General features: G+C 42.4%; 1 protein-coding gene across 2 annotated transcripts in view; it reads right to left on the bottom strand.

Annotated features, from left to right (window-relative positions):
• The window catches only part of lin7b (lin-7 homolog B (C. elegans)), a 50,678-nt gene that overhangs the window by 10,651 nt on the left and 13,557 nt on the right, over window positions 1-26,470 (bottom strand). For both annotated transcript variants that reach the window (XM_070980473.1, XM_070980472.1), the window contains exons 2-3: window positions 17,832-17,950; window positions 4,471-4,542 (exon numbers count right to left, since the gene is read on the bottom strand). In XM_070980473.1, coding sequence (XP_070836574.1) covers window positions 4,471-4,542; window positions 17,832-17,950 — 191 coding nt within the window. The remainder of the gene's footprint in view (window positions 1-4,470; window positions 4,543-17,831; window positions 17,951-26,470) is intronic.

Below are 26,470 nucleotides of genomic sequence, written 5' to 3'. Positions count from 1 at the left end.
TTCGAGGTTCACATGGCACCAGAACATGGTGTCAGTGTCTGCACTGGAATTAACAACATGTCCAACTTATCTGGGCATAAATCAGACAAAGCTGGTTCAAACAGCATGACTACACCTTCCGGCAACAACCTAACCCCCGACTTCATAAATTTCACCTCGATTAATCACAAGGCCTCTCTCTCATCTTGACCACCCAGTCCTCAGACCTGTCATCATGGGTATGTGTTGTCACTGCAGAGACAATGTTGTTCACAACCTCCTTCCTCAACTTCATGGCTCCACTCAGCAAAGCTACCACTTCATCAGTGATTTCAGGCTGTTCATTAATCTCCTGAATCAGTTTCTCAATGACATTAAATTCTACTAGAGGGGTTTCCACACAGCTTTGGCTGACTAACATGGGCACATGGATGGCTATATTCCCATGCTCACCACTCTTAAATCTTAGCCCATCCTTCAAATTGAATAGGAGTATCATTAACAACAGTGGCATGAAACTTCTCCTCTAACAGACTTGCCATGGGTTGTATCTGGACATTTGGTAAGGCATTTTCAATCGAGGTCCTTCCCACGACACTAACCTGAGCCCCTGAATCTAGAAACATCTCAACTGAAACTCCATTTATTAGGCAGGAAACATGTATCTTTTTTCGACTGACTTAGCCACTCACCTTTTCTGTTGTTTACAAGGTCCTTATCAAGTTTCCCCCCTTTGTTCCCTTTTGAAGGCATCCCACTGGAAGCAATGTGAGCAGCTTGGATTCCCTTGTTTGACACATTCATCACATTTGGGTTTTATGTGGGTTTTGTATGAGGTTTGAGAGTTTGGGGGTGATAGAGTAGCTTGATTTTGAACTACAATATCAGATCTTCTCCACATTCTCAGCTAGAGCTGAAACCTGAGCATTCAGTTCCTTAATGGTTGTACGGTTAGCTTTGACCTCTCCCTCAACTTTTCTCGGTGAAGACTCAACTGCTAACAGATACTGCTGTAACTCATGTTACACAGAATCTGAAATTACACCCCCATGCATCTTGAACTCCCTGCAAGGCAAGAACACTGCAACATCGTGAGTCTGACCAACCTGAGTACCTGTTCTGTCACTGTTGGTCCTCCACTGACCTCATTGTTATCGTTTACAGAGTCCAGTGCTGGTGTATGCTGGTTCTTGATTCTCATCCCCTCTATGTCAGAATCAGAATCAGAATCAGAATTCACTGATCTCTGAGGGGAAATTGTTATATATATATATATATATATATATATATATATATATATATATATATATATATATATATATATACATGTATGTATGTATGTATGTATGTATATATATATATATGTGTGTGTGTGTGTGTGTGTGTGTGTGTGTGTGTATATATATATATATATACACACACACACACATATATATATGTATATGTATATATACATATATATATATATATATACACACACACACACACACAACAAAATAGAAACAAAACTAAATAAAATAAAATACATATACTGAGAAAAAAATAGAGTATATACAGAAGGATGTGCTTTGTGAATTTGGTCAAATATGTATCTGTATAATATCAGTATAAATATGTGTGATCTAACAGGCAGTGAAAAAGTCCAAGGGCCATTCAGAAGGAGGAGTTGTACAGTTTGATGGCCACAGGCAGGAATGATTTCCTGTGGCATTCAGTCTTGCATTCTGGTGGGATGAGTCTCTCACTGAAAGTACTCTTGTGCCTGACCAGCACGTCATGAAGTGGGTGTGAGACATTGTCCAAGATAGTCAGTAGCTTAGTCAGCATCCTCCTCTATGACGCCACCATCAGAGAGTCACACTCCATACCCACAACGTCACTGGCCTTGCGGATCAGATCAAAATGAAGGTGAAAGGTGAAGAGGAAGGGAGAGAGGACAGTCCCCTGTGGGGCCCCATTGTTGCTGACCACTCTGTCTGACACACAGGGCTCTATTTTCGACTCCGCCAGCGCACCGCGCACTTGGTATTTTGGTAAACTGAGGTGTACAGAGGTGAGCCAGGATGGGCGGTGCCGCGCAGTAGGGGGGAGGTGTTGGCATAATGAGTCGGCGCATTGGAAATTTTCGACCATCGATGAGTCTCCACCTCAGACCTGGTCAACTCTGTGCGCCAGCGGTGATTTTCGTAAGCCGGTGGAGTCGTGCGCTCACGTCACCAACACCTCACAGGCAGGTTTCCACAGTGTCTGGCATTTCACTGCGATCAATAATTAGCAACAGCCGCAATTCAATGCAACTATCTCAGTCAGCACATACAGTCAGACCTAAATTTATATATTTTGATCGGTATCTTATCTGACCACATCGAAAGCACGTTCGGCACGCGTAATGGTCACTCAACCTGACCCAATGTACACAGGTGAAACAGGGATGCGAACTAATCGGTTAATCGGTTCTGTATTTTCATAAATGTATAATACACATGTGACATGTCTGTCACACGCATCAACACTAAGTCTAACAATAATGAACAAAATAAAACACAGGAAATACTCAGGCCAGCAAAATTTGTGTGGCGGGATCTACACAGGACCCCCCGCTCCGGTCATGTGTACAAGTGCCTCGATGCCTGCATGTGTTGCTGTCACGGATACCTAGAGACAGACACCACACACCGGGGCTGCTCACAACACCCGCGCCTTTTAAAAATGTCCACTACACCCGATACTCCACCACGTCCTCAAAAACGAAAACACTTGCAAAAGTACATACGTGAGTGGGAATAGGCACATCCTTGGCTGGAGAGCGTCAGTGGAGATGATTACAAGGCAAACTATAAAATACGTCAGCGAGTGTTTTCAGTGGCGCACGGTGGGCTGTCTGACATCAGACAGCATGCATCAGGAGAGCAACACTGCAGGCACATAAGAACGCAGAACACCCAAGCGTCTGGGACATTATGTCATGATTGATTCAGTTTCCTATCTGGTTGTGCTTTTGCCAGAATATGTCAGTGCATGCGCATAGCCTAATTTCGTAGACTATTGTGGTTTGATTGATTGTTTAGGATGTTGAGTTTTTAAAGTCGAATGAATGATCATTTATTTAATATACAGCAGTATTAGCCAATATAAATTATATACATTTAAAGAACAAATCATACAGTTAATAAATGAATGAATGAATAAATAAAAAATAAATAAATAAATATTGTTAAGAGAAAACATTTATTTTTTAAATATATATATATACATTTCCTAGATTAAAAATGTTTGTAGAGCTTTCTGTGTATTCTATGTCAAAATGTTTATATTTTTGAGGAATACAGTGTTCAGTGATCATTACATAAATTCTTATATTAGTGTGGTTTAACTGTTTGGATGACCTGACTTCCTTTCAAGTCATAAGACAGGCAGCAAACAAATAAATAACAAATATAATAACAAACAAATAAACAACAAACAACAAAAACAGTGGCACAAAATAAAACATACCACTGCTGCAGGCGCCCCACCCCACAGGAGTCGGGCCTGTGGTGGTCATGGCCCCGAGGAGCTGTGGTGGGCGTCCCTTCTTTTCATTTCTGAAAGGTAGCAACCCTAATCATAGCTCAAGTCTACACTAAAAGACTTGTACTTAGCTAGCCAACACTCATAAACAGAACACTCAGCCATCTGGAAGAGCCACTCTAGTATCACAAGCTAGCTGTTAGCAGAGATTAATTGCTCAGCAAAGCAGTGCATACCCAAAGCTGGACCAAAAAATAATACTGGAGGAACAAAAACACCTTGGGGCCACGGTTATGGCTGGAACTGGAATTTTTGATTACTTTATTTACACATGACCTCTTGACACCTGGCTGTTTTCACTGTTCCTAATCCAATACCTGCATTAACTTATTTAGTATGCCTGTGTGACAATTCCAAAATAAAAGTCAACCTTTCAAATTGAGAGCACATTTATACAATATGTCAACACTAGCTACAATTAGCATGCTAAAACAAGTGGGTATTTCTGACAAATTACACACTGTACCACACTTCACATTCCCTTTTTGCCTTTATTGAGACCGAGACAGCTAAACACATGACAGGAAAGAGGGCAGAGAGAGGGGACGACACACAGCAAATGAGCCGCAGGTGGCAGTCGAACCTGCAGCCACTGCAGAGGACTGGCAGCCTCAGTATGGCATGTAATATCTTCTGGCAATTTCACAACCTGCCCACTCTTAACCCAGACCACAACGAAGGACCCCCTAGCCATTGCAGGGATACAATGCCCTCTACAGGTTAAATTGTTTCATAGCATGTGATGCATGTAATATCAGTAGGCAGGATTACTTCAGTGCACAGTGTAATGAATGTTAATGAGTGTGAACTTAGTGAATAAACGTAAATTAAAAAGTACATGAAATTGTAGGGTGTCTGTTTTTACATCATTTTTGTATTTTATGTCATGTCATTTTTTTCAGTCCGATACACATTGAATACCTTGGCTGTTGCCTGCGCTCGCACCTCTGGTCCTCCAACAATGTCTAGAGTATCATATAGCTGCTCATATACCTGAAAGACAACAGGGGAAAGCACAAATGCGTCAGAGCAACTTATGAGTGTAGTAAAAAGTGATATACACTGGATACACAGATGAACAACATTATGAACATCCAAAATAAAGAAGTTGAACCTTGAAGTACCTAAGTCATGATTCAAGGCACATTTGTGATGATGAGCCATATGATTGTGCACAAGAGATCTCACGATCACTACTTTCATATTGAGTTTTCAAAACAAACATGGGATTAACAGGGCTTCAAATAGGTTAACAGTTAAATGTCCATTATGTAGGATTGAGGGACTATCCTATTTAAATTTTTATAACATCCTTTGAGGGCCAACTAAATTATCAAACACATATATCACACTAATCTCTATGATGGCTAGAAATGCTTCGCTTTAGCAAGGCATCTGATGTCAGGTAGCAGTGGTGATGATAATTTTCCACCAGCATTTTGAGCAGAGCCATATCTTTGCAACAGTGAGCTTTGAAAAGAACTGCTGGTAGGTCATTCCATATTAAAAAGCTTAGCAAATATGTTCAGTTCTTTTTTTCTTCTTGCTTACTTTTCATGTACTGACAGTAGGAAAATGGATAGTGTTACCCCTTTCCAGTTGCATTTGCCACAGCTTTAATTTTGATTCGAATGATTTTACATTTCAAAGTACAGAGCTGGGAAGCTGGCTGGAACTTGCGGTTCAGGTCCGTAGGGTACTTAATGGCCATCATGAAGGCCAAATCACACACGCACTTACTATCACTGAGTTTCCATGACAAGTTTTCCCTTCATCTCATGAATTATTCCAGATAATCACTTTGAAGTAATTTTACTTTGTCTGGTGCTAGCAGCTCCACAGCAGCAACAAGGCACTCCTTCACAAATTCCTCTGAATTGTTGGGCATCCAGAAACAGAAAGTGTTAAACATCCCAGATTATGAAGCTTTTCCAATAAGTAATATAGGTCTATGAGTTCCATAATACATATTTCTGGAGCTGAAATAGCTTTTAGGAAAAGATTCTCGCTTCCCTCTATTTCCCTCTGTTTCAGTCCCTTTCAGAATGCTGTTTCTGGTGTCTGTAGCTTTAAATGCAAATGAGCTGCTGCTGCCCCACCCATAAAGTGTTGCCGTAGTAACAGGAAGAGCTTAGGCAAAGGAAAGGCTAATTTATTTGTATAGCACAATTCATACACCATGCAATTCAAAGTGCTTTCAGAAGCAGAAAAATACATTAAAAACATAAATAGAAAATACATTTCAAAGAAAGAGAGAAAGAAAGAAAGAAAGAAATTAGAAGAGAATAGAAAAAATACATTATACAAATACATTTAACGGAAAATTAAAAACAGAAGCCAGTAAAAGACAATAATTTAGCATTTAGAATGATTAAAATCATTGAGCAGATATATTTACTTTAAGAAAAAGCTGTAGCAAATAATATTTGTTTACAGTCCTAAATGAACTGACAGCTGGTGCAGACCTCAGGTGTGCAGGGAGAATGTTCCACAGGTGAAGAGCATACTGAAAGCAACTGAAAGCTGCTTCACTTTGTTTGGTTCTGATTCTAGGAGTTCATAAATCTAGAATATATTTTGGTCCTAGACCATTTAATGCTTTTTAGGCCAACAGTAAGATTTTAAAGTCTATTCTTTGACTCACAGGAAGCCAATGTAGTGATCTAAGGACTTGTGTGATATGGTCCATTTTTCTGGTGTTTGTAAGGACTCATGCAGCAGCATTTTGAATCAGCTGTAGTTGCCTAATTGTTTTTTTGTTTAGGCCAGTAAAAACTCTATTGCAATAGTCCAACCTACTGAAAATGAATGCATGAACAAGTTTTTCGATGTCTTCTTCGGAGGTAAAGATGGTAAGTATTCTAGGCTACAAGGTTAGCATATAATCAAGGTGAGTCTGGGTTAGTTTAGGTTCACTCGGGGAGCCAAGGGAAAAGTAACAGAACACTCGGGAGACAGAACTGAATTAACCGGTTGTATTGGATTCAATTATAACAAAAAATACTTGCCAATATGCAAGAGAAAATACCATGACATTAAATTACAAAAAAAAGTTGACCCATTAAAATAAGAAAAACCAAAATCAATGAAAAAGTATTCAGAGCACAGTACTACTAGTAGTTGCTTCAAGTCCTGTTCACAATGCATTGAAATCCACATCCCTCAATCATAAATCACCTTCATCATTCAATAGGCGCCAGTTCATTAAGTTTCACACACACAAATTTCCACAGGACAAAAAAAGGCACAATTCCCAATTAAGCCCTTTACAGTTACTATTGCACTTAAATTCAAAGTGCCAATGTGCTAAAGTGCTTAAAAGTTGTTTTAAGTGCTGGTAACAATAGGGAAAAAGAGGTATTACAGTCCCACACAGGATCTCACTTATTCAGTGAATTCTATTTTTAAGTGAGGAAGTGGATGATTCAATGTTCCAAGGGTTTAAAAATCCTACCACACCACCGAATATATAGGGTGTCAGGCTTGGGGCCTGTTGCTACAGGAGTCAGCCAGGTGGAGTGATCAGTGTCTCTTCAAGGTTTTCATTTCCTTCAGCTCGCCATCCATATTCCATCCAAAAACTTGACCTGTTTTAAACAACCAGGCATGACTAATATGAGGCTTCGATTTCAAATCTCCAAATCATCATCCAAGTTGTTAAAGCACTGGCAAATCACATATATCCATCCCTATCACAAACAGAATTGCTCACCAGTGGTCTGTCGAGCTCCACGGCAGCAGCGGCGCGTCAGCACAAAGTAGCAGATGAAGATGGTCAACTATCAAGTTGTTGGTAGAGGACAGCGTGTTACCCTGTGTTCCCACCGAACGCGATGATAATTATTTAATTGCGCCTCAAATGAAATCGCGTCGCGCCAGACGCTCCAGTTTTGACGCCGGTACAAATACCCCTTGACGCTGGTACAAAAACCCCTTGACGCGTCATCACGTTGCGCGACGAGCCCGCCCAACAACAACATTTCTTCCGCCATTTCATTCTCTCGTCGACCGGAATGTGGTTTTAAGATTATTTTATGCGAGAAAGTGGATGTTAAAACTTAAAATCTGTGGTCGATTCATCACGATAGCGCGTAGTTTAAAATTTGCTCCAAAGTTTTTGGAGATGTGTCGTCCTGCTAACGGACGAGCTGAGATGGTGACGTCATCAAATACGCTGCCGTCCCAATTGCATGCAATGACAGTCCTGCACTCTCCCGTCCTGGAGAGACTGTACTAAAGTTCGTAAGTCCGAACTTGGCGTACTTGGTATTGAGAAACGGCTCATGGCTGAAATAACCACCATCGCTGCACTGTACCTGTACTGCACAAAGTAGTGCAGCTATTGTTGAATGAACCAGACAAGTATGCTAGTAGAGCAAGCTATGCTAACTGGGGCTATGCTACGCTGAACTGTCATAAAGCTCTGGGTGAGCGGTGACTCCTCCATTGTTTCTGGCAGTTTCAGTTTGCGAGGGAACACCAGGACGTCCGTACGTCAGCACGTCGATGACGATCTCAACGCTGATAGGCTGTCGCGGCGCATCTTCACGCGAATCCGCCGCAAAAGTTCAATAATTTCAACTCGAGTGATGAAGCGATGGCGCGATGGGGCAACGAGATGAGAGCGATTTTCGCGGCCAACACATCCAGCGCGCCACGCAATCGTGGCCATCGCGTCGCCCGGCAAAATGATGCTTCACATCGCGTCTTTGCATTGACTTTGTATGTAATCTTGCATACAAAATCAATGCAAAGACGCGATTGAACTTTTGGGGCGGATTCGTGTGAAGACGCGCCGCGACAGCCTATCAGTGTTGAAACTGAAATTTGGAGGGGCTGACTCATTGAGAACTGCTGTACTGTTATCTTGTCCTAACCAAGTTTCAGTTAAAAACACAAAATCAAGCTTGTGCTTGATGATAAAGTCATTGATTAAGAATGATTTGCCTGCCAACGACCTAACATTTAAAAGAGCTAACTTAAATGTGCTAAAAAGTCCAACATCCCTGTGTTTTAGAACATTCTGTGGCTGACATGGAATACATGTTAAATTTGATTACGTGATTTTTCTGGAGAGATGGATCGATCTTCTCCTCCTACCTATTGAGACATGAATCAATGGAGCTTCCGGCACAATGGGCCCTGGCTTTTCCTTGGAAAAGTCAGACATAACATTTGCCTTAAAAGCTGGACCCATCAGTTACCAACACAAATAGGTGGCTGTGCTGGGCTCTCACTAGGGGACTGGAGTAGGTTCAGATCAAGCCGTGGAGGGGGTGGAGGTGGTGCCCATCAGCGCTGTGGTGGTCGAGGGGGCAGGGTGGAATTTGGGGGGACAGGATCCCAGATGGGCGAGGAGTAAGCCTGATGCCAGCGCTGACAAGCTTGTTCATTTGGTCAGTAAATTCCAGCAGGGGGAGGAGGGTGATGGGATACCCAGTGAAGATGATGAGCTAGATGGAGTTTGGATGGTTGGAGATGGTGACCTAGGTGGAGTTTTAGTGGTTGTAGTCGGTGAATCCTCACAAGCACTGGCCCCTGGTGGAGGACATGAGGCATCCCCTTTTTGGCTGTGGCATCCCTCATGGTGGAGGCTAAAAGTTTTAGTCCTGACTTGTTTAGGGAAAGTCCGTCTCCTTTGAAAAAATGTCTGCAGTCCGAGAAAAAGTTAAAATTGTCAATAAAATGGAGTGGACATCACATGCACTTGAAAGCCATCTGTTTACTGCCAACAATCTGCTGAATCTTTCTCCTTCTCCACTGACTGGTGGTAAAGGCCCACTGATGAAGACTTCAGCATTCAGAGAGCTCACTGCAATTAGCAGTTTACCTAAGTCTCGTTTGAGCACTTTAGATTTTCGTTTCACAATATCATTTGCCCCTCTGTGCACTACAAGATATTTCAAAGATGCAATTTCTGCAACAATATTAAGGATTCTGTCGGTCATGTTGGACACTGTATCATCAGGAAAGCACAACCCTTTTGTGTTTCTGCTGTACATGCTTCCCACATCTTTAATAGCAGAATCACCAACAACCAGAGTCTCAGGAGCAGTCAGTAGCTTTCCTTGTAGCTTTCTATCTTCTGACTTCCTATCAGGCCTTACCCTTCTTTGTGAGTCCAAGAAGTTATCCAGGTTTTCAGTTGGAGATCCAGGGTCCTGCAGTAGTGGATCAAACCGATTTTGTAACTGCACACAAGCTGGTTTGGGAGCTTTGTTGCTCATCTTCCCTTTAGCTTTTATCCACGGCTGTGTCGTACTCTGCACAGCTGTTGAGGAGGATGATAACGCAGGCCAGCCTGTCACATCACAGATCTCTGGGCGCTAGGTTTTACCTGTTGGACGTCTCCCCATATCAGCTGATTTACTCTTGGGCTTTGCCTCGAGAGCATTCCAGGGAGGACTGATACTGGCAGATTTATCAAGCACCAATCCCAATTTGTAGCATAACAGAATGATGGGGAGAAGCTCAGCTAAAAGCCTCTACCAAGCATTGCCACCCTAATGAAACATAATTCATACCCCAAGAAATTGTATGGGCATGTCCTTAGTGCGTCTGCTGATTACACTACTTCATGCTAACCACACAAACCTGGTATCATATGAAAGCAGAGAGTCTGAAGGTCCTGGTTGTTTACATTAAAAGGAGGGGGTTTCTAGAGTGGGGGGAGTGCTCTTCATGTGAATGTTGGCTCTGGGGTTGGCTCTGGGGTTACTTCCTTCTGGATCGTCATTGCTGTTTCTGTGGTGAGCTTGGGTGCTGCCCCTCCAATCTCTTGACTCTGACTGGTCGATAGAGGTGCTGATGCTCAAATTCAACCACTGCCTTGCTGAGACATTGACCAGTCTAACTGTGCTGTTAGTTTCAGTGCTCTGTCTCATTTACACATGAATGGGCAGAGTGCACACAGAGGACACTGCTGACCAGCACTACTGGTCAGTCATCTCAGGCTAAGAAAGCATAGCTAGTGAGAGCACGCACATTCATATCTAAAATGTAGGTGCTATTATTGGTTGCAAATACTGGTATGCAAGGTGTCTTATTTCTTTAGCTTTATACATGCATGATTTTTTTTATGTGTTTGTATCAGTGCACATGTGGAAAGTGTAAAACAATGCAGTCAGAGCCTGAGAACATATGCTGCCAGGAGATGCCACAGGTAACAATAACTTTACCTACACTTATGATCGCAGTGTATAATTGCAGATAACATGCAACTGCAGATACTCACCTTATGTTATGCATAATAGGTTACAAGACAGCTGCAGCAGCTGGATGAAGGGCTTTCATGCATGATTGACCATCCAGGTTAAGAACCTGTTTGCCTAAATGTTCTCTCGCTGCAGAGCACATACAACATTTACAGGGCTTACTATGGTCCTTTACAGCTATAGGGGATAGAGCAGTGAGTTGTATCTATAATAACCTACTTAACTTCACTGTTCATACACCATAATAAACTAAATACAGCCAGCCAGTGACACAAATTCAGATCATATTTTTTCTTGAATATATAGGCAAGTTTTTCCTAAGAAAATACTGTATATTAAACATTTATTCACGTGAAACATTTTACAGATATACATGAAAAATTTATTAACTGCAGTCAGGAATGTTTGTACATGGAAATACAGTACAAGTGAAGGATGAACCCAAATTAGAAAATGTGAATACAGATGTGGACAATGTGACTGTTGACTAACATAATGTTCAGTTTTCTCAATTGTTATGGGTATTTAGCCTATAGGAGTTTTGTGAGCTGGTGCTGGGGCTTCCTGGGGCGGAAGATGCGTGTAGTCATCCCATCATGCATAGTATTTTGGATATGTTGGGAGCTTCCTGACGCCCAGGGATGCTCATATTATATTATGTTTATCTTTAGAATCTCAGCTCTGTACAGTGATGGGTCGACAAAGACCTTCTCCATTAACATGTCCATCAAATCATCAATATACCCTGTACAGACACACACATGCACAAAAAAGTGAATCACTAGTATCATTTACTGGATTATTCAGCAACTGTTAATATAGTGACATTTTGCACTTTGAATTTTGTAGTTTCTCAAGTATTTAAGAGTGTATTCTTTTGATTTATTTATTGTGTTGAAAGTACTGAGTTGTGGTGCTTTGTGTCATGTACAATATAAATGTTTATTTTTTTGAGTGAAAAAAGAAGTTAACACTTATGGAATGTCGACTCACTGCACTTCACTGGTTTGGCTTTGCACTCTCCCTTCATGGACTTTGGAAAGCTCAATGTGAAAAGAGGATCCCCTGATGATGTGGTGGCTTGTCCTCTATCAGCATCACTGTAATGCAGCGCATTACAACATTAGTCTTTGCAGGACACAGCAGCCTGGACAGCTGTCACAAAAGTATATTGTTATGACAACAGGGCATACTTAGGAGTAAAACATGACAGCACTATTACAGTATAAATTCATGCACTAAAGGCTGAAACAGCTCACTGCTACACTTGATCAACAGCAGGTAACTGTAACAATGTACTGACCTATATAAAAGGAGAGAAGTGACATCAACTTTATCTTATATGTATAGCTAAGCCAATAGCTACATACAGCATAAAAAAGGATCACTCACAAATAAACTCCAAGAGAAAAAATTCATTGGCTTGGAGTGTAAATTGTGCTGTGATGTTGCAGTTCAACCATACATCCGTTTTCCCCCGGGCTATGCTGACTTATTCCATCCATCCATCCATCTTCTATCCCGCTTATCCCTTTCGGGGTCGCGGGGGGGGGCCGGAGCCTATCTCGGCTGTCAACGGGCGGGAGGCGGGGTACACCCTGGACCGGTCGCCAGTCGATCGCAGGGCACATACACACAACCATTCACACTCACACCTAGGGGTAATTTAGAGTCACCAATCAACCTAATGAGCCTACAACCTAATGTTTTTGGTCTGTGGGAGGAAGCCGGAGTGCCTGGAGAGAACCCACGCATGCACGGGAAGAACATGCAAACTTCACACAGAAAGGCCCGACCCGGGAATCGAACCTGCGACCTTCTTGCTGTGAGGCACGCGCACTACCTGCTGCGCCACCGTGCAGCGCTGACATATTCCAGTTAACAAAATATTTCAAAATTATTTTCACAAATTCCTGAAGCTTAGACCAGGCGGATCGTCTCTGTATGTATTGGTTGACCGACTGTGTTGCTGGGTTTGCATATGGAGACCATGCTGATTGCTAACTAGAAGGTAGAAGGTAGAAGCTAGCAGCTAGCAGCTAGCATTAGCTTGTGCTATATGACAAAACACTACTTGGTTACGTTATAACCAAGTAGTATAACATGCAAAATGAGTTCACACTAATCTACAAAAGAAACACACAGCTAATTATTTGTATACTTACATGTCCCTCGTCTACAGGTATTCCACGCAAAGCTGGAAGTGACTTCTCCTTTAGAAAAAGTTTCCCGGCTAATCCTGCCTTGTACTGTACTGTTGGAGAAGGCGGTTAGCGCACACCAACAGGTTTTGAAGAAGAAGAAGAAGAAGAAGAAGACATCCCTTTATAAGTCACTACACAACATGCAGAGTTACAAGGGGAAACTGCACACGCCATGCTTAGTGAAATTCTTTTCTCCACTTTTAACCCATCCCAACAAGTCCTTCCTCCGCGGCAGACCAGGAGCAGTGGGCTGCCAGCCAACAGCAGCGCACGGGGACCCAGTTCCTTCTTATTTCACACTTCGTATGCGTGTGGGAGCACCAGAGTCCCGAAATTTCACCCCAAATCCCAGAAAAGTGAGTTTTTTATAATGTTGGACCTTTAACTTTATCCATGCGAAAGGACAATGACTTTTGAGATTGTCCTTTTTCATCACTGTGAGCACATCTTCACAAACTAACTTAAACCAGCTTGCCTTTTACTTCAACAAAAATAAAAATAACAATAATTGTTTGTCCATTTCTCTTGGAAAGCGTAACACTGCACATCTACTTTTGTTTTGTTGACAGTTGACTTGATGCATTGATGTGATATAAACGGCATACAGACATACTCAAATTTATTGGTACCATTATAGCTCATTGAAATAATCTTTCATTCCTCTTAAAAAGTGATGACATTAAAAGTTATTTTGTCATGTACACTTGCATGCTTTGGTATGTCATAGAATAAAGCAAAGAAGCTGTGAGAAGAGATAAATTATTCCTCATTCTACAAAGATGTTCTAAAATGGCCTGGACACATTTGTTGGTACCCCTGAGAAAAGATAATAAATAATTGGACTATAGTGCTATTTCAAATTTAAAAATTAGGTTCTTTAATTAGTATCACACATGTCTCAAATCTTGTTATCAGTCATCCAGTGTATTTAAATGGAGAAAAGTAGCCACTGTGCTGTTTGGTGTCATTGTGCGCACCACACTGAACATGGACCAGAGAAAGCAAAGGAGAGAGTTGTCTGAGGATATCAGAAAGAAAGTAATAGATGAGCTCGGTAAAGGTAAAGGCTACAAGACCATCTCCAAGCAGCTTGATGTTCCTGTGACAACAAGGCCACAAGAGGAAAATTGACCATAGATTGACAAGAAGGATAGTGCGAATTGTAGAAAAAGAACCAAGGACAACTGCCAAAGAGGTACAAGCAGAACTCTAAGGTCAAGGTACGTCCACATCCCTCATCCCTAATCTACAGTTGACCTTAGCTGAAGATGAAGACGATGAAGAGTATGACGAAGAGTAGTAGTAGTGATGCGGATGCAGTGGCTCCTCTCTGTCCTGATAATGTGGTGTCTACATGTTTGTCTTCGTCGCTGTGTTCGAGTGATTTTATGTTTTCGTCACGCTTGTTTGTCCCAATGTGCACATACAGCCGTGGGACTCTTTTTGACAACAGCAACACAGTAATCTGCAAATTAAACCCGGCACATGCTAAGGAGCTGCAGGGAGCAGTGCTTGGGGTGAAGTCCCGAGCCCTATTGTTATCCTGCGTGTTTTTAGAGCCACGGTCACTGCAGCTACCAGTGCTCGGCACGAAGCCCTGAGCCCTATTGTTATACTGCATGTTTTTAGGGCCATGGGGCAATCACGCCGAGCACTGGTCACTTCTCATAAAGAATGAATGGGAGGAGGTCAAAAAACTAATCATTGAACTTTTCCTACCACCTACTGTTCTGGCATACTTTCACCTAGAGACTCCATTTAAACTTTAAACTTTAAACACAAGTCTCGTGTATTGTCTATAATTCCACGTTTTGATAGTTCATAGTTTTTGATTAATCACTGTTCAGTGACCATGGTCATTTTGGAAGAAATTTTGAGATTATGATGGGTGTGTATTGCACAGAATGTTCATGTCAGAGTGGGTGGTGTCATCAGTCAGAGTGGGAGAGAGCCTAAAAAAACTCCAGATTTTTTCTCTTTCCACACTCCTCCCAGCCACAATTTACACGCTACATGCATGATTTTTTTTTCCAAATTTGTAGACAAATTTGTTCTGTCTCTCACAATGTGCTCAAAAAAATCAGAGACACTTACAGAATTTGAATTAGCAGCCTCTAAGTGCGGCCACGTCTGTCTCTGCTCCTCATTGACTCCAATACAAAGATTTTCTGAGAGAAGCAGAACGGACCCCTGTTTAAACTCCCAAGTGTCTACAAAATATTTTCTGTAGAAACACTGAAATCACATCAAATCGTTCAGGACGTCCTTATGGTGATGATGGTCTGTGTTTTTTTCTGATGGGAGCTACCGTTTTGTTAGCATAAGCCCAAATGTGAGAGCAGTGCAGAGGCAGAAAATGGCTCTTTTTCTCCACGTTTCTGTCTGCCTCTGTCTGTCTACCTGGGGGGCCCCTATCATCAATGGCAACCACCTCAAGTTGCCATGGCAATCTCTGAGCCTCAGTACGTCTCTGAGCACTCCTCTCCCACACACACAAACACACATATGTAGCTTCATGTGATTACAGACACACACACACACACACACACACACACACACACACACACACACACACACACCCTCTCGCTTAACTCAGTGTTTCTCAATTCCACAGGCCCCCCTGCCCTGCATGTTTTAGATGTTTCCTGCTCCAACACAGCTGATTCAAATAATCAGCTCGTCATCAAGTTCTGCAGTGGCTTGATAACAAGCCACTTTTCTTACTTGCTATTATTGTCGAGTTTGAAATGTTAGTAATGTAATGAGTGATGTTGGCCTGTCGGCCACAATGATAACAATTGACAACTCTGTCAATGCTAACAGTGGCTAATGCTAACATGAGATCCTATGAACTTGCTGGTGCATACAGGTTTGACTTTTGATATCAGGTTGTTGTGCTAGGACCTCATGTTAGCATTAGCCACAATGCTAACAGCGGCTAATGCTAACATGAGGTCCTATGAACTTGGTGCATACAGGTTTGACTTTTGATATCAGGTTGTTGTGCTAATATGCTAATGATTAGCGTGCTAATTTAAACATGATAACTTATGGTAAAATGATTCTTAAATGCATTCTAATGGTGTTTGAGATCTTTTTAATGTGTTATTTGACATGCTAATGTTAGCTTAGCATTAACTGTTTGAAATCTCTGAAGAATCTCATCATAATGTACACACTCTGGCAGTAGCCCCCGTGGCCCTTTCAAAATTTCCCCAGAGAAAAGTTTTATTTAATATTAGAAATAAGTATCTACATTTGCTCCTTCCAACTCTTAAGTCTATTACCTTTCTTGTTTTTAATTTTTATTCAGGGGCTTTTTGTAACAAAAGAATTTCCATTTCCATTTGATAACCATTGTTCAAACTACTCCAATAGTTTCTGTTCTGCGGGCTAACAGATACCCGATGTCACTGATAGCTAGACCAGTAGGGGGTTGGACTTATGTAAATGAGATGCAATGAGCAGCACTGTGTTACCTGGCTCCCCTGGTAGGTGAGAATCTTTCAGGCTGGATTTCTCTAAACTAGTTTAAGGAGTGCCTACATTCAAATGGTCACATCTTCTTCAAATATTTTCAGATTTCCATCTGTTAGACATCATTGGAAAGCTTAGAAACTACACTTTCAGAATCCACGATTAACTCAAAATGCCCCCCCCCCCCAGCAGAACTGTTGCTGGTTTTCTCATGGCTGGTCACATTTTCATTAGTTTTTTTTTTTTTTTGGGGGGGGGGGGTAAATATTATCTTTAAAAAAAAAATCAAAGCATAGTCTGATTTCTATTAAATATGGAATAAACAATGGTGGATGCCCATTACTTTTGTCAGTTTAAAGTTATTTCAGAGAAAATTGTGCATTTTTCATTTTTTGTGGAGGGGTACCAACAAATTTGAGCACATCTGTATGCCCAGAACTTAAAAATTAAACACTACTTTCTCAAAGCCCCTTTTCGCCTTTTTTGTGGGCACTGTTGGAAAAGGTGAGGAGAGGGGTGTTTAGTTGGTTGCAATCTGCAACCTCAGCCACTAAATCCTACACACTGAACCATTAAAACATTCTGGAAAACACGGCTACTTGAGAGTGAGATAAGAAAGCTGAATATCAGTTTTATGTGAGTGAATTCTATATCTCAATTGTTTAATGTCATCAGTTTTTATTATCTTATTTATTCTTAATCAAATTATTATTTGAATTAAATAAAATTAAACAAATGTCAAAATCTTATATTTAAGTTTATGACAGAATGTCTTCTTTTCATGTTGCCATAATCCTCTCCTGCAGCTATTAGCTGAAAAAGCTATGGGATGCTTTGCATGGTGGTTGGCAGCTTGTTAAGTATTTGATTTTAGTCATTGACCTTAAACATGCACAACCACTTGGCCTCTAATTGACTACTGAAATATGAGGTAATGTTATGATTTGTGGATTTGAGCCACTATCGGTCATATAGTTTTCCATTCTTGATTAGAACAGTCTGTGAACAACAAACCAAAACTGCTCACAACATCCACTGGAAAGAGGTCAAAGGTCATTGACCAGAAGTCAAGATCATTCACATATGACATGAGAGACCATCTTGAACAGAAATAGGGGTTACCATCTATCCCCACATATGACTACCTGCAATTATGACCTATCCAAATTCCATTTGCTGATATAAGAGCTTTAAGATACAATCAAAAGATCTGCACAAGGTTTTCCAGTTCATTTTTACATTTGAATGCACAGAGGGCAGATGCCAAGTGCTGTGTGGTGGAGTTACCATGGTGAAATCATACCCGCAATATATTGGAAGGACATATTATTAGGATGTGGAAACAAATACTCCTAATAATATTTAACACTCTTCTGTATGTTCTTACCTCTCTGATAGCAGCACAGAATTTGCTCTGTAGGACTCTCTGCAGGGCCTGCAGTTTGGGAGGAGGCAGCTCACCACTCCGCTGCAGCCGGTCCAGCAGCTCAATCACTCTGCACACGTCTAACACACACAAAACACAACCAAGGCTGAATTACAAACAAGGCAAAGTAGGCAACCGCCCCTGAAGGTCCCACATCCTCAGGGGGCTCCACAGGCCCCAGGGTTCACTGTGTGGCAAATACAATTACAATGTTAGTAATAGTGTCAGGAGAGTTCTTCTTTATTGCTGCACATGAACATTGGTCAGTTTACAGCACATGTCACATTAAGAGATTTGGCATTGGCTGCACTTTTTGCATATTTAAAATCTGAAGTACTTTTTTTAGTCTGCATAGTATTCCAGTCATCTTATGTAATTTAAAATTGAGATCTTTTTTCAAAGTCACTTGTTAAATCCAATTTGAATTAGTCTGATCTTATTAGCTCTGACTTGATTTTATAGGCTCTATTTTCGACTCCGATGCCGGCGTGGCGCAGTGGTATTTTCGAGCAGCGCAGGCAGGCGCATGGCGCACTTGGTATTTCGGTAAACCGAGGCATACAGAGGTGCACCAGGATGGGTGTTGCTGCGCAGTAGGGGGGAGGTGTCGGCATGATGAACCGGTGCATTGGGATTTTGGACCATTTCAGTCTGCGCTGGCGGCGTAAAAGTGCGCTGAAGGCTTGCTAGACCTGGTCAACTCTGTGCGCCAGCGGCGCACCACCGGGCAAGTGGATTTTTGTCGTGCACTCACGTCACCAATACCTCACAGGCAGGTTTCCACAGTGTCTGGCATTTCACTGCGATCAATAATTAGCAACAGCCACAATTCAATGCAACTTGCACATACAGTCAGACCTAAATTTATATATTTTGATCCGTATCTCATCTGACCACATCGCAAGCACATTCGGCACGTGTAATGGTTACTCAACCTGACCGAATGTACACAGGTGAAACAGAGATGTCTGGTGATCTGTGACTCAAATTGCCTGGTCAAAAACATATATGCCACTTTCCCCGGGTCGGCACATGACTCGTTCATCCTGGCGAATTCTAGCATCCCTACAGTCTTTCAGGGGGACACCCCTCTGCATGGGTGGCTGCTAGGTGATAAAAAGAAAGAAAAAATAAACAGTATATACAAACGGGCGTGAAAAGTAATACAAACGGATGTCATGAGACATGAGTGACGTCAGTCTCCTCCTGGGAGAAGTTTGGATGTTGGACACTTTCCTGTGCTGTCTCAGTCATCCTTGAAACTTGCCATGTGCCTCGCCAGTGGCGTTCTTACAGGTGAGACGAGGAGCTACTGTGATTGGTGAAAATTTGACTCGGCTATGTCAAACCCACTCCACGCCTTCTCCCCTCCCTCTTTCCAAGTTGCGCTGCTGGGTGAGACTGAGATGAGAAGGAGGAGGAGATGCGCCGGTGGCGCAGTGCACGAAAATACCAAAGTCTGCGCCGCCATGCCCCATCAGCACAGTGGACCTGATTTTGCAGTGTGCCTGCACCGCGCTGGCAGCGGAGTTAAAAATAGAGCCCATCGAAATGAACTTCCCCTGGTTCAGTTTGTTAGACTCATTCAAGACAGGCTTTTCACAATAAGTAATGCTTTTCTGAGGCTTCATCATGAAGCACACCTCAGTTGATAATTAAATGCATGGTCATAAATTGCCTGTGTGACCATGGCTTGAATCAACTACTGGGGGCATGCATTATGTGACTTTATGGGCGAAACACAAGCCATATAAACAGGTAAATGCATTATATCACATTGTCAGTGCAGTTCGCTCCTGCAGTGGGTTGCACCAGCAATGCATAAGCTCAAGCAAAGCTTCATTTGAATGTAGTTTCCAATTTATGACAGAGTTTATGTTACTTAAACATTTTAAGGGTTGTACCAGCTGAAATATGTCCAACGTAGACAAAAGTTTCAATTTAAATTTTACAGGTAGCTCTTAGTAGGTGTTCCTCCATAAAAGAACAGTTGGTATGGAGCATGTTTTGGAGATTTTCTTGTCCTGGGAATGTGGAAGCTCCTTTCTCCACAAAATTTCATAGATATGAAGATAATATAAGATATAACTTCATTGATTTGATGTGGGGAAATTAGGGTGTTACAGACAGCAAGCAATAATTGTAAGAATAAAAATGAGACATAGAAAAAGAACAAATAGACTCTAAAACAAAATAAAAAGCAAATATATATATGTACATTATATACAAAAGAAGTATAAAAATAACGTTGACAATGGAAATTTTTTAATTGCACAAGGTAAGATATGGATAATAAAGTACAGTGTTTTGCACTATTGCACAGTAGAGAATATATAATTGCACAGTAGAGAATATATAATGCAGTAGAAATTCATATATATATATATTAGTGCTGTAGAGCCATGAAAAACATCATGGAAGCTGCGGAAAGGGCTTCCCGCTGGCTCTGGTTGAGAAGGGGGGATGCGTGGCGTAGTGCAGTACCTGGACACAAGTTGGGGCCTGATCACCCCCGGCTGGGTCACCCGGGCGAGGATGTCTGATGTAAGACCCAAAACACCCCGTGACCCCGGTTACATCACTGAAGATGTGTCCAGGTTGCACCACCAGGTGTATCTTAGTACTAACCTAGCATGGCAGCGCGATTGACTTCCAGGAAAAGGCTGGATGACAACCGCGAAAGGGTGGTGACAACTGGAGAGACAGTGGACAGCTTGGAGAGACGGCCTTCGGAGCAGGGAGGGTTAGCAACCCAAGCTGTAGCTCTTGAAAGGGAGCACCCAACATACGCTACAAAGAACCCTAAGAAGATATACCCCAGGGGTGCCCGAGAGGGGGGGAGAATAAGCGCCCCGAACAGACGGACATTCTGGTAACAACTAATGTGAATGTTCAATCGACTGTGAGTGCAGTCTGCAGATGTGGCAAGGTCTTCAAAAACCCAACAGGTTTGAAGATTCACCAGACCAAGATGGGCTGCATGAGGAAGCTAGCGGTGCAACGCACAGTGCCAGTATCAGATACAATACCTGGTGAGACAGAGGAGGATCCAGGCCCAGATAAACCCCACAGTGCCAAGAACCTCCAAGCACCACAAGCTACACCCCAGAGTAGACCATCAGAGCACCGTCGTATTTTGTGGCCCATTTTGTGGGCCACGATGTAGATGTGGACGTGGCCCTTGAAGTAACAGCCAAGGGGGATATGGACCAGAGGCTCAAGACAATGAGCAGCTTTATAATGAACATCGCATCAGACAGGTTTGGCATTAAGGAACAACGTGCCATCAAGGCTACCACGACAGCACCTATTCCAAACCGACGTGAAGCAAAGATCACCCAACTCAGACAAGAGCTATGGACACTCAGGAGCCAGTGCAAGAAAGCAAGTGAGCAAGAGAAGGCAGCCCTGGCGGAACTCAGAGGTGCAATGCAGGGAAGGCTAACCACCCTTCGGCGCGCTGAGTGGCACAGGAAGAGGGGCAAGGAGAGGGCCCACAAGCGCAGTGCCTTCATTGCCAATCCATTTGGGCTCACTAAGAAACTGCTGGGAGAGAAATGCAGTGGTCAACTCACATGTCCAGAGGACGACATCAACCGCCATCTCAATTACACCTACAGCGACGGCATGAGAGAGCAAGACCTTGGCCATTGCACGGCTCTAATATATCCACCTGAACCCAGCACCTTGTTCAACACCAATGAACCAACCCTCAAAGAAGTCAGAGAGGTCATCAAATCTGCCAGAACAGCATCAGCACCAGGACCTAGTGGAGTGCCGTACAAGGTCTTCAAGAACTGCCCCAGGCTTGTGGAGCAGTAGTGGAGATACGCAGAGGGCGTATGGATTCCTAAGGAAGAGAATGCGAGCAACATCGAGCAGTTCAGGATAATCTCTCTCCTTAGTGTGGAGTGCAAGACCTTCTTCAAGATCGTTGCCAATCGCCTCATGGGATTTCTCCTGAAGAACACCTACATTGACACCTCAGTGCAGAAGGGAGGAGTTCCAGGCATCCCAGGATGTATCGAACAGTTACGTGACGCAACTGATCCGAGAAGTTTAGTTTCAAAAAGTTACCAGATGGGTCGACTGACAAGACCAAAGTTATCTGTGTGTATTGTTGGTGTGAACTGAATTATCACCGCAGCACATCCAGTCTCAAAAACCACTTGGCCAAACACATGGCAAATGCGAATTCTCTGCTGCCTCCTTGTCAAAACCAGGCGACAATGGATGGCTTTTGACATATGCCATAAGGCATATGGATACCGCAACTAAGAACAAGCTTACTGCAGCCATAGCCAAGTAATGTTCATTCTTTCTGGAGAGAAATAAGAGGCTGGGTTTTTCCCTTTATAAATCATACTCAAGCTGGAAGATTATGCAGGTGGATTCACCTCAAATCCCGCCCCCGACACACCCACATTTTACCATGAATGGTCAATGCAAAGTACCCCATGAATGTCTTTGCATATAAATATGCCTGCTGATCAATGGCATTTTACGTTCGATCATGGCAGAGAAAGGAAAAAGAAATTTTACAGAGACTGAAATCAAAGTGCCTGTGGGTGAGGTGGAGGCCAGAAAGGATATTTTGTTTGGTGGTCACAGTGATGGCGTCACGAATAAAATTAAAAAAAAAAAAATGAGTGGCAGCACGTCGTCACCACAGTGAATAGTTCCAGTGCCACAGAGCGTTCTGTGGCAGAAATTAAAAAGAAGTGGTCAGATGTGAAGGTGGAGGCCAAGAAGAAAGTGGCATGGCACCATTGAAGCGCATCTGCCACTGGTGGTGGCAAGGGCGCAACCAAGCCCACACCGCTGGACACCAAGATAGCCTCTATCCTTGGTACAGGATGGCGTGGTTCCGGCAGGTTGGTCTATCTAACACTGGGCCCAGTTCAGCACATAGATCCAAGAGCACCGCTCTAGGGAATCTGAATCAGCTTATTAGCCAGTCATCATCATGGGCCAGGAAATCTCCGTGTTCCCTAAAACTCCTCTCCATCCTGATCCTACCATTTGCGTAATCTTCCAGCAGTGCCAGCGCATCCATTGTGCAGCATTACCCACGAGTGTCACCGCACTATTTATATGCTTACTCAGCAAATTGAATGATTGTTACACACCTTGTCACAATAAATAATAATCCATCAGTGCCATCCACCGCTCTGTATCATTTGAAGATGGAAGTATGATATGTGAACATTGTGCATACAGTAATAGGCCCAACGGCTCATTAAAGGAACACATCTATAACACTGCAGACTTGGGTGTTTATGATTACGTGGGTCTATAAGTCTGATATGTGATGACATTAAATGTATGAGATCAATCTGGCTTCAATTCACCACCTCACCATCTGCACCGCCAGTTCCCCCTGTCTCCAAAACGTTCATACGCAAGCATCAAAGTTGGCTTACCGGTGCGCACATTCTCACGCTAAGTTTATTTTTATAAATCACAACTTTTGCGTAGGAAGTTGCGTACACAAATTTCAAGCCCCATTTTGTGCATAAGCAAGTTTTATAAATGAGGCCCCTGGTCACTGAGGAAAAGTTCCCAATTGAACTAAACAATATGCATAAATAATACATGATCATAAATTATAGTTAGCCAACAAAAATCTTGCACAGGGCTTCATTTGCCAGGCACTGTGCACGTGATCACACAGATCAGGGGCTGAGCAGGTCAATAGGGTTTAGAAAAAAAGAAAACTTTATTTCTTCCAATATATGTTGGTTATACGGAACCATCCAGTTGAATCACAATCCATGCGGTAAACCACCTGGCATTTTGACTGAAGAGCTGCCTGATGTTGGATGCAAGGCCACTATTGCATCCAGCTGCTTTATATAACCTGCTAATATTTATACAGCATTCTTCATCAGTCTCAATATTTAAACATTCAACCAGAATCCCGTATCTAAATTCTTGGTAGGAATGGCAGGGTTAGCTCTCTGAATAAGTTGGAAACTCTGTTGAAGGTGCCCAGCATCGCCATATCCATAAACAGGCAATTACGGATAATGGATGACAATACCAGGCCTAACAACCAAGTGAGTGTCATCAGAAACAGAAGGACCAATATCATGGTCACCATGTGGAACATCACATGGTGACCTCATCACCATGTCATTATGATGATCATTGTAGTGATGGCTAGAGTCAGGGTTTGAATGTCAGTCAAAGTCAAGGTCTGAATGGTGGTGAGAGTCAGGGTTTGAATGTTGGTCAAAGTCAAGGTCTGAATGGTGGTGAGAGTCAGGTTTTGAATGGTCTGAGTAGTGGTCAGGTTTTGAATGGTGGTCAGAGTCAGAGTGATGGTCAGTGTCTGGGTTTGAGTGATGGTCAGCGTTTGGGTTTGAATGTTGGTCAGAGTCAGGGTTCGAATACTGGTTATAAAGAAGTACCCTCTGCTTCTCTGCAACCTGTATTCTTTTTATCAATGGTCCATCAAGACTCACATAATGGTCCCCACAACCTTCAGCAAAATGACCTAGAATCAACAATGGTAGACTTTCATTGTAGTGACCACATGGAGATACTATTGCTGTTGCATCGACACCCAGTGTTGATGCAATCATAAACTGCACATTGATTGATGGTGGATGCTCTTTGTAGTGTCAGATGATCACCATATGTACCACTGTGCTGCATGCTTTGCACGTAGTCATCCCATTGTCCTTCTACAAAATTAGAAAGATGTATACCATTCATGGCACGTGGGTGAAGCATTAGGTCTGATACAATTTCTTGTCCCAGAGATGCTACAGACCGAAAAATCCCAAGTAAAGCAAGTTGGTCGACCATAGCTGCAAACTGGCAGCTGCCGTCCGAGCTAGGGTCCAAACAAATCGTGAAACCCAAGGATTCAAAAGACTCCAACCTCATTTCATGGGTGATGGGCTGTAACAACTGTGTGCGCAGATGTTTGTTTGAACGCTTCTCCTGCTCCCTTGTGACACTTGTCACAAGAACAATTTGATATGCTGATGGCCCGGTTTACCTGGTATTTGTAACTTCACTTTGTATTTTGAAAGATCTGCATTTCTACCGATAACAATGCCTGGTACCACAGCATATCGTTTTGAAAATCTTGGACTTTTGCTGACCCTCACCAATACTTTGTCCTGTAAATTGTAAAGGGATGGTGGATTTTTCCTCAATTTAGTTATGCCTTTCATGCAACGTTCGGTAGCCTTCAGTGTTCTCTTTCGTATCTTCTTGCGGTTTTCCTCAAACTTATTCATGTTCTGGTTTAAGTCTTCAGGAACTGAGCTGGGGCTAGCATTACCTGTATTGTTGGATAAGTGATGAGTTTTGGTGTCATTCTTCCATCCATAATACACTTCAAAAGGAGACATCTAGCTAAGAACCTCTTTTTTGTCCTGATTCATAACTTTTGCATAAACTGGCAGATGTTCTACCAAGTTAACACCTCCTTGTTTGAAATTCACAAAGTCATACATGATCTTTCGACGTAGCACTAAGTGTCTTCTTTCAACTTTACCTTGGCTCTGGGGGTGATATGGAGAGCTCTGAATGACTTTGACCTGATATGATTCCATCAGCTTCTGGACTGCACCTTTGAATTCTTTGCCCTGATTGTGCTGCAAAATCTTGGGTGGGCCATGTTCAGTGTATATTTCAACGAGATGTTTAGCAATCTCGTTGCTCTTTTTGCTCGTCAGGGGGCGTAGCCATGTGTATCTGCTATATACATCAAAGATGGTTAGGATGTACCTATATCTAACGTTTCTATGCTTGACGGCCCATTTCCCCATGTCGAGGAGGTCGATTTGATGACGCTCTTGAACTGTTTTAGCTCTGATGGGTTTAGGAATAGCCTTGTTTCGAAAACTATCTCTGTGGAGATAATAGTGCCTGGACCTGTCCAATATCTTTTGCACATTTCTTGTACTGATTCCAGAATACTGATCCTTCAAGTACACATTAAGTTTTCTGGCACCAACTTTACAATACCTTTAAGGCTAGTCTTTTTTGCAACCAATTTCCCATTGTACATTAATGTTTTACTCTCATCCGATAGCTTAAACAAGTGCTTATTCCTCCAGAGACGAACAAGGGCAAGGCGTTGGACCCTTGTTCTCTCTTTCACAGGAATGTGAAATTCTCCTCTCAGTACTTTAACAATGACATCACATGTCTCATCATCCATCATCCGATTTCAATGGCCTTGAACATCAATAACCAAAAGGCCAGCACCAAGCACCAGCAGCAAGATTGTTATGGCCACTCTCATTGTTCCTTTTCTGTAAATGAAACAAAATTTATCAATTCATTAATTCATTCAACATACAACACACACACACACACACATATATATATATATATATAGAGAGAGAGAGAGAGAGAGAGAGAGAGAGAGAGAGAGAGAGACTGTCAAGAGAAAGAGGGAGGGAGGGATAGAGCGCATCAGCGCGTAGCCGTCACTCAGAGTCAGCATGCTCTGGTGAAATAAAACAAAACTCATCAGTCCACTCACTTTGCCACCTTTTGGTGCAGGCCATGTTATTAATTAGGCTGTCTGATGCACTTGGATATTTCACTCAGAGGACCGGCGGATCAGCTGGTGT

Source organism: Chaetodon trifascialis, chromosome 15 (genome assembly GCF_039877785.1).
Source record: "Chaetodon trifascialis isolate fChaTrf1 chromosome 15, fChaTrf1.hap1, whole genome shotgun sequence".
NCBI classification, from domain to species: Eukaryota; Metazoa; Chordata; class Actinopteri; order Chaetodontiformes; family Chaetodontidae; genus Chaetodon; species Chaetodon trifascialis.
This window is presented reverse-complemented; position numbering and strand designations above follow the sequence as displayed.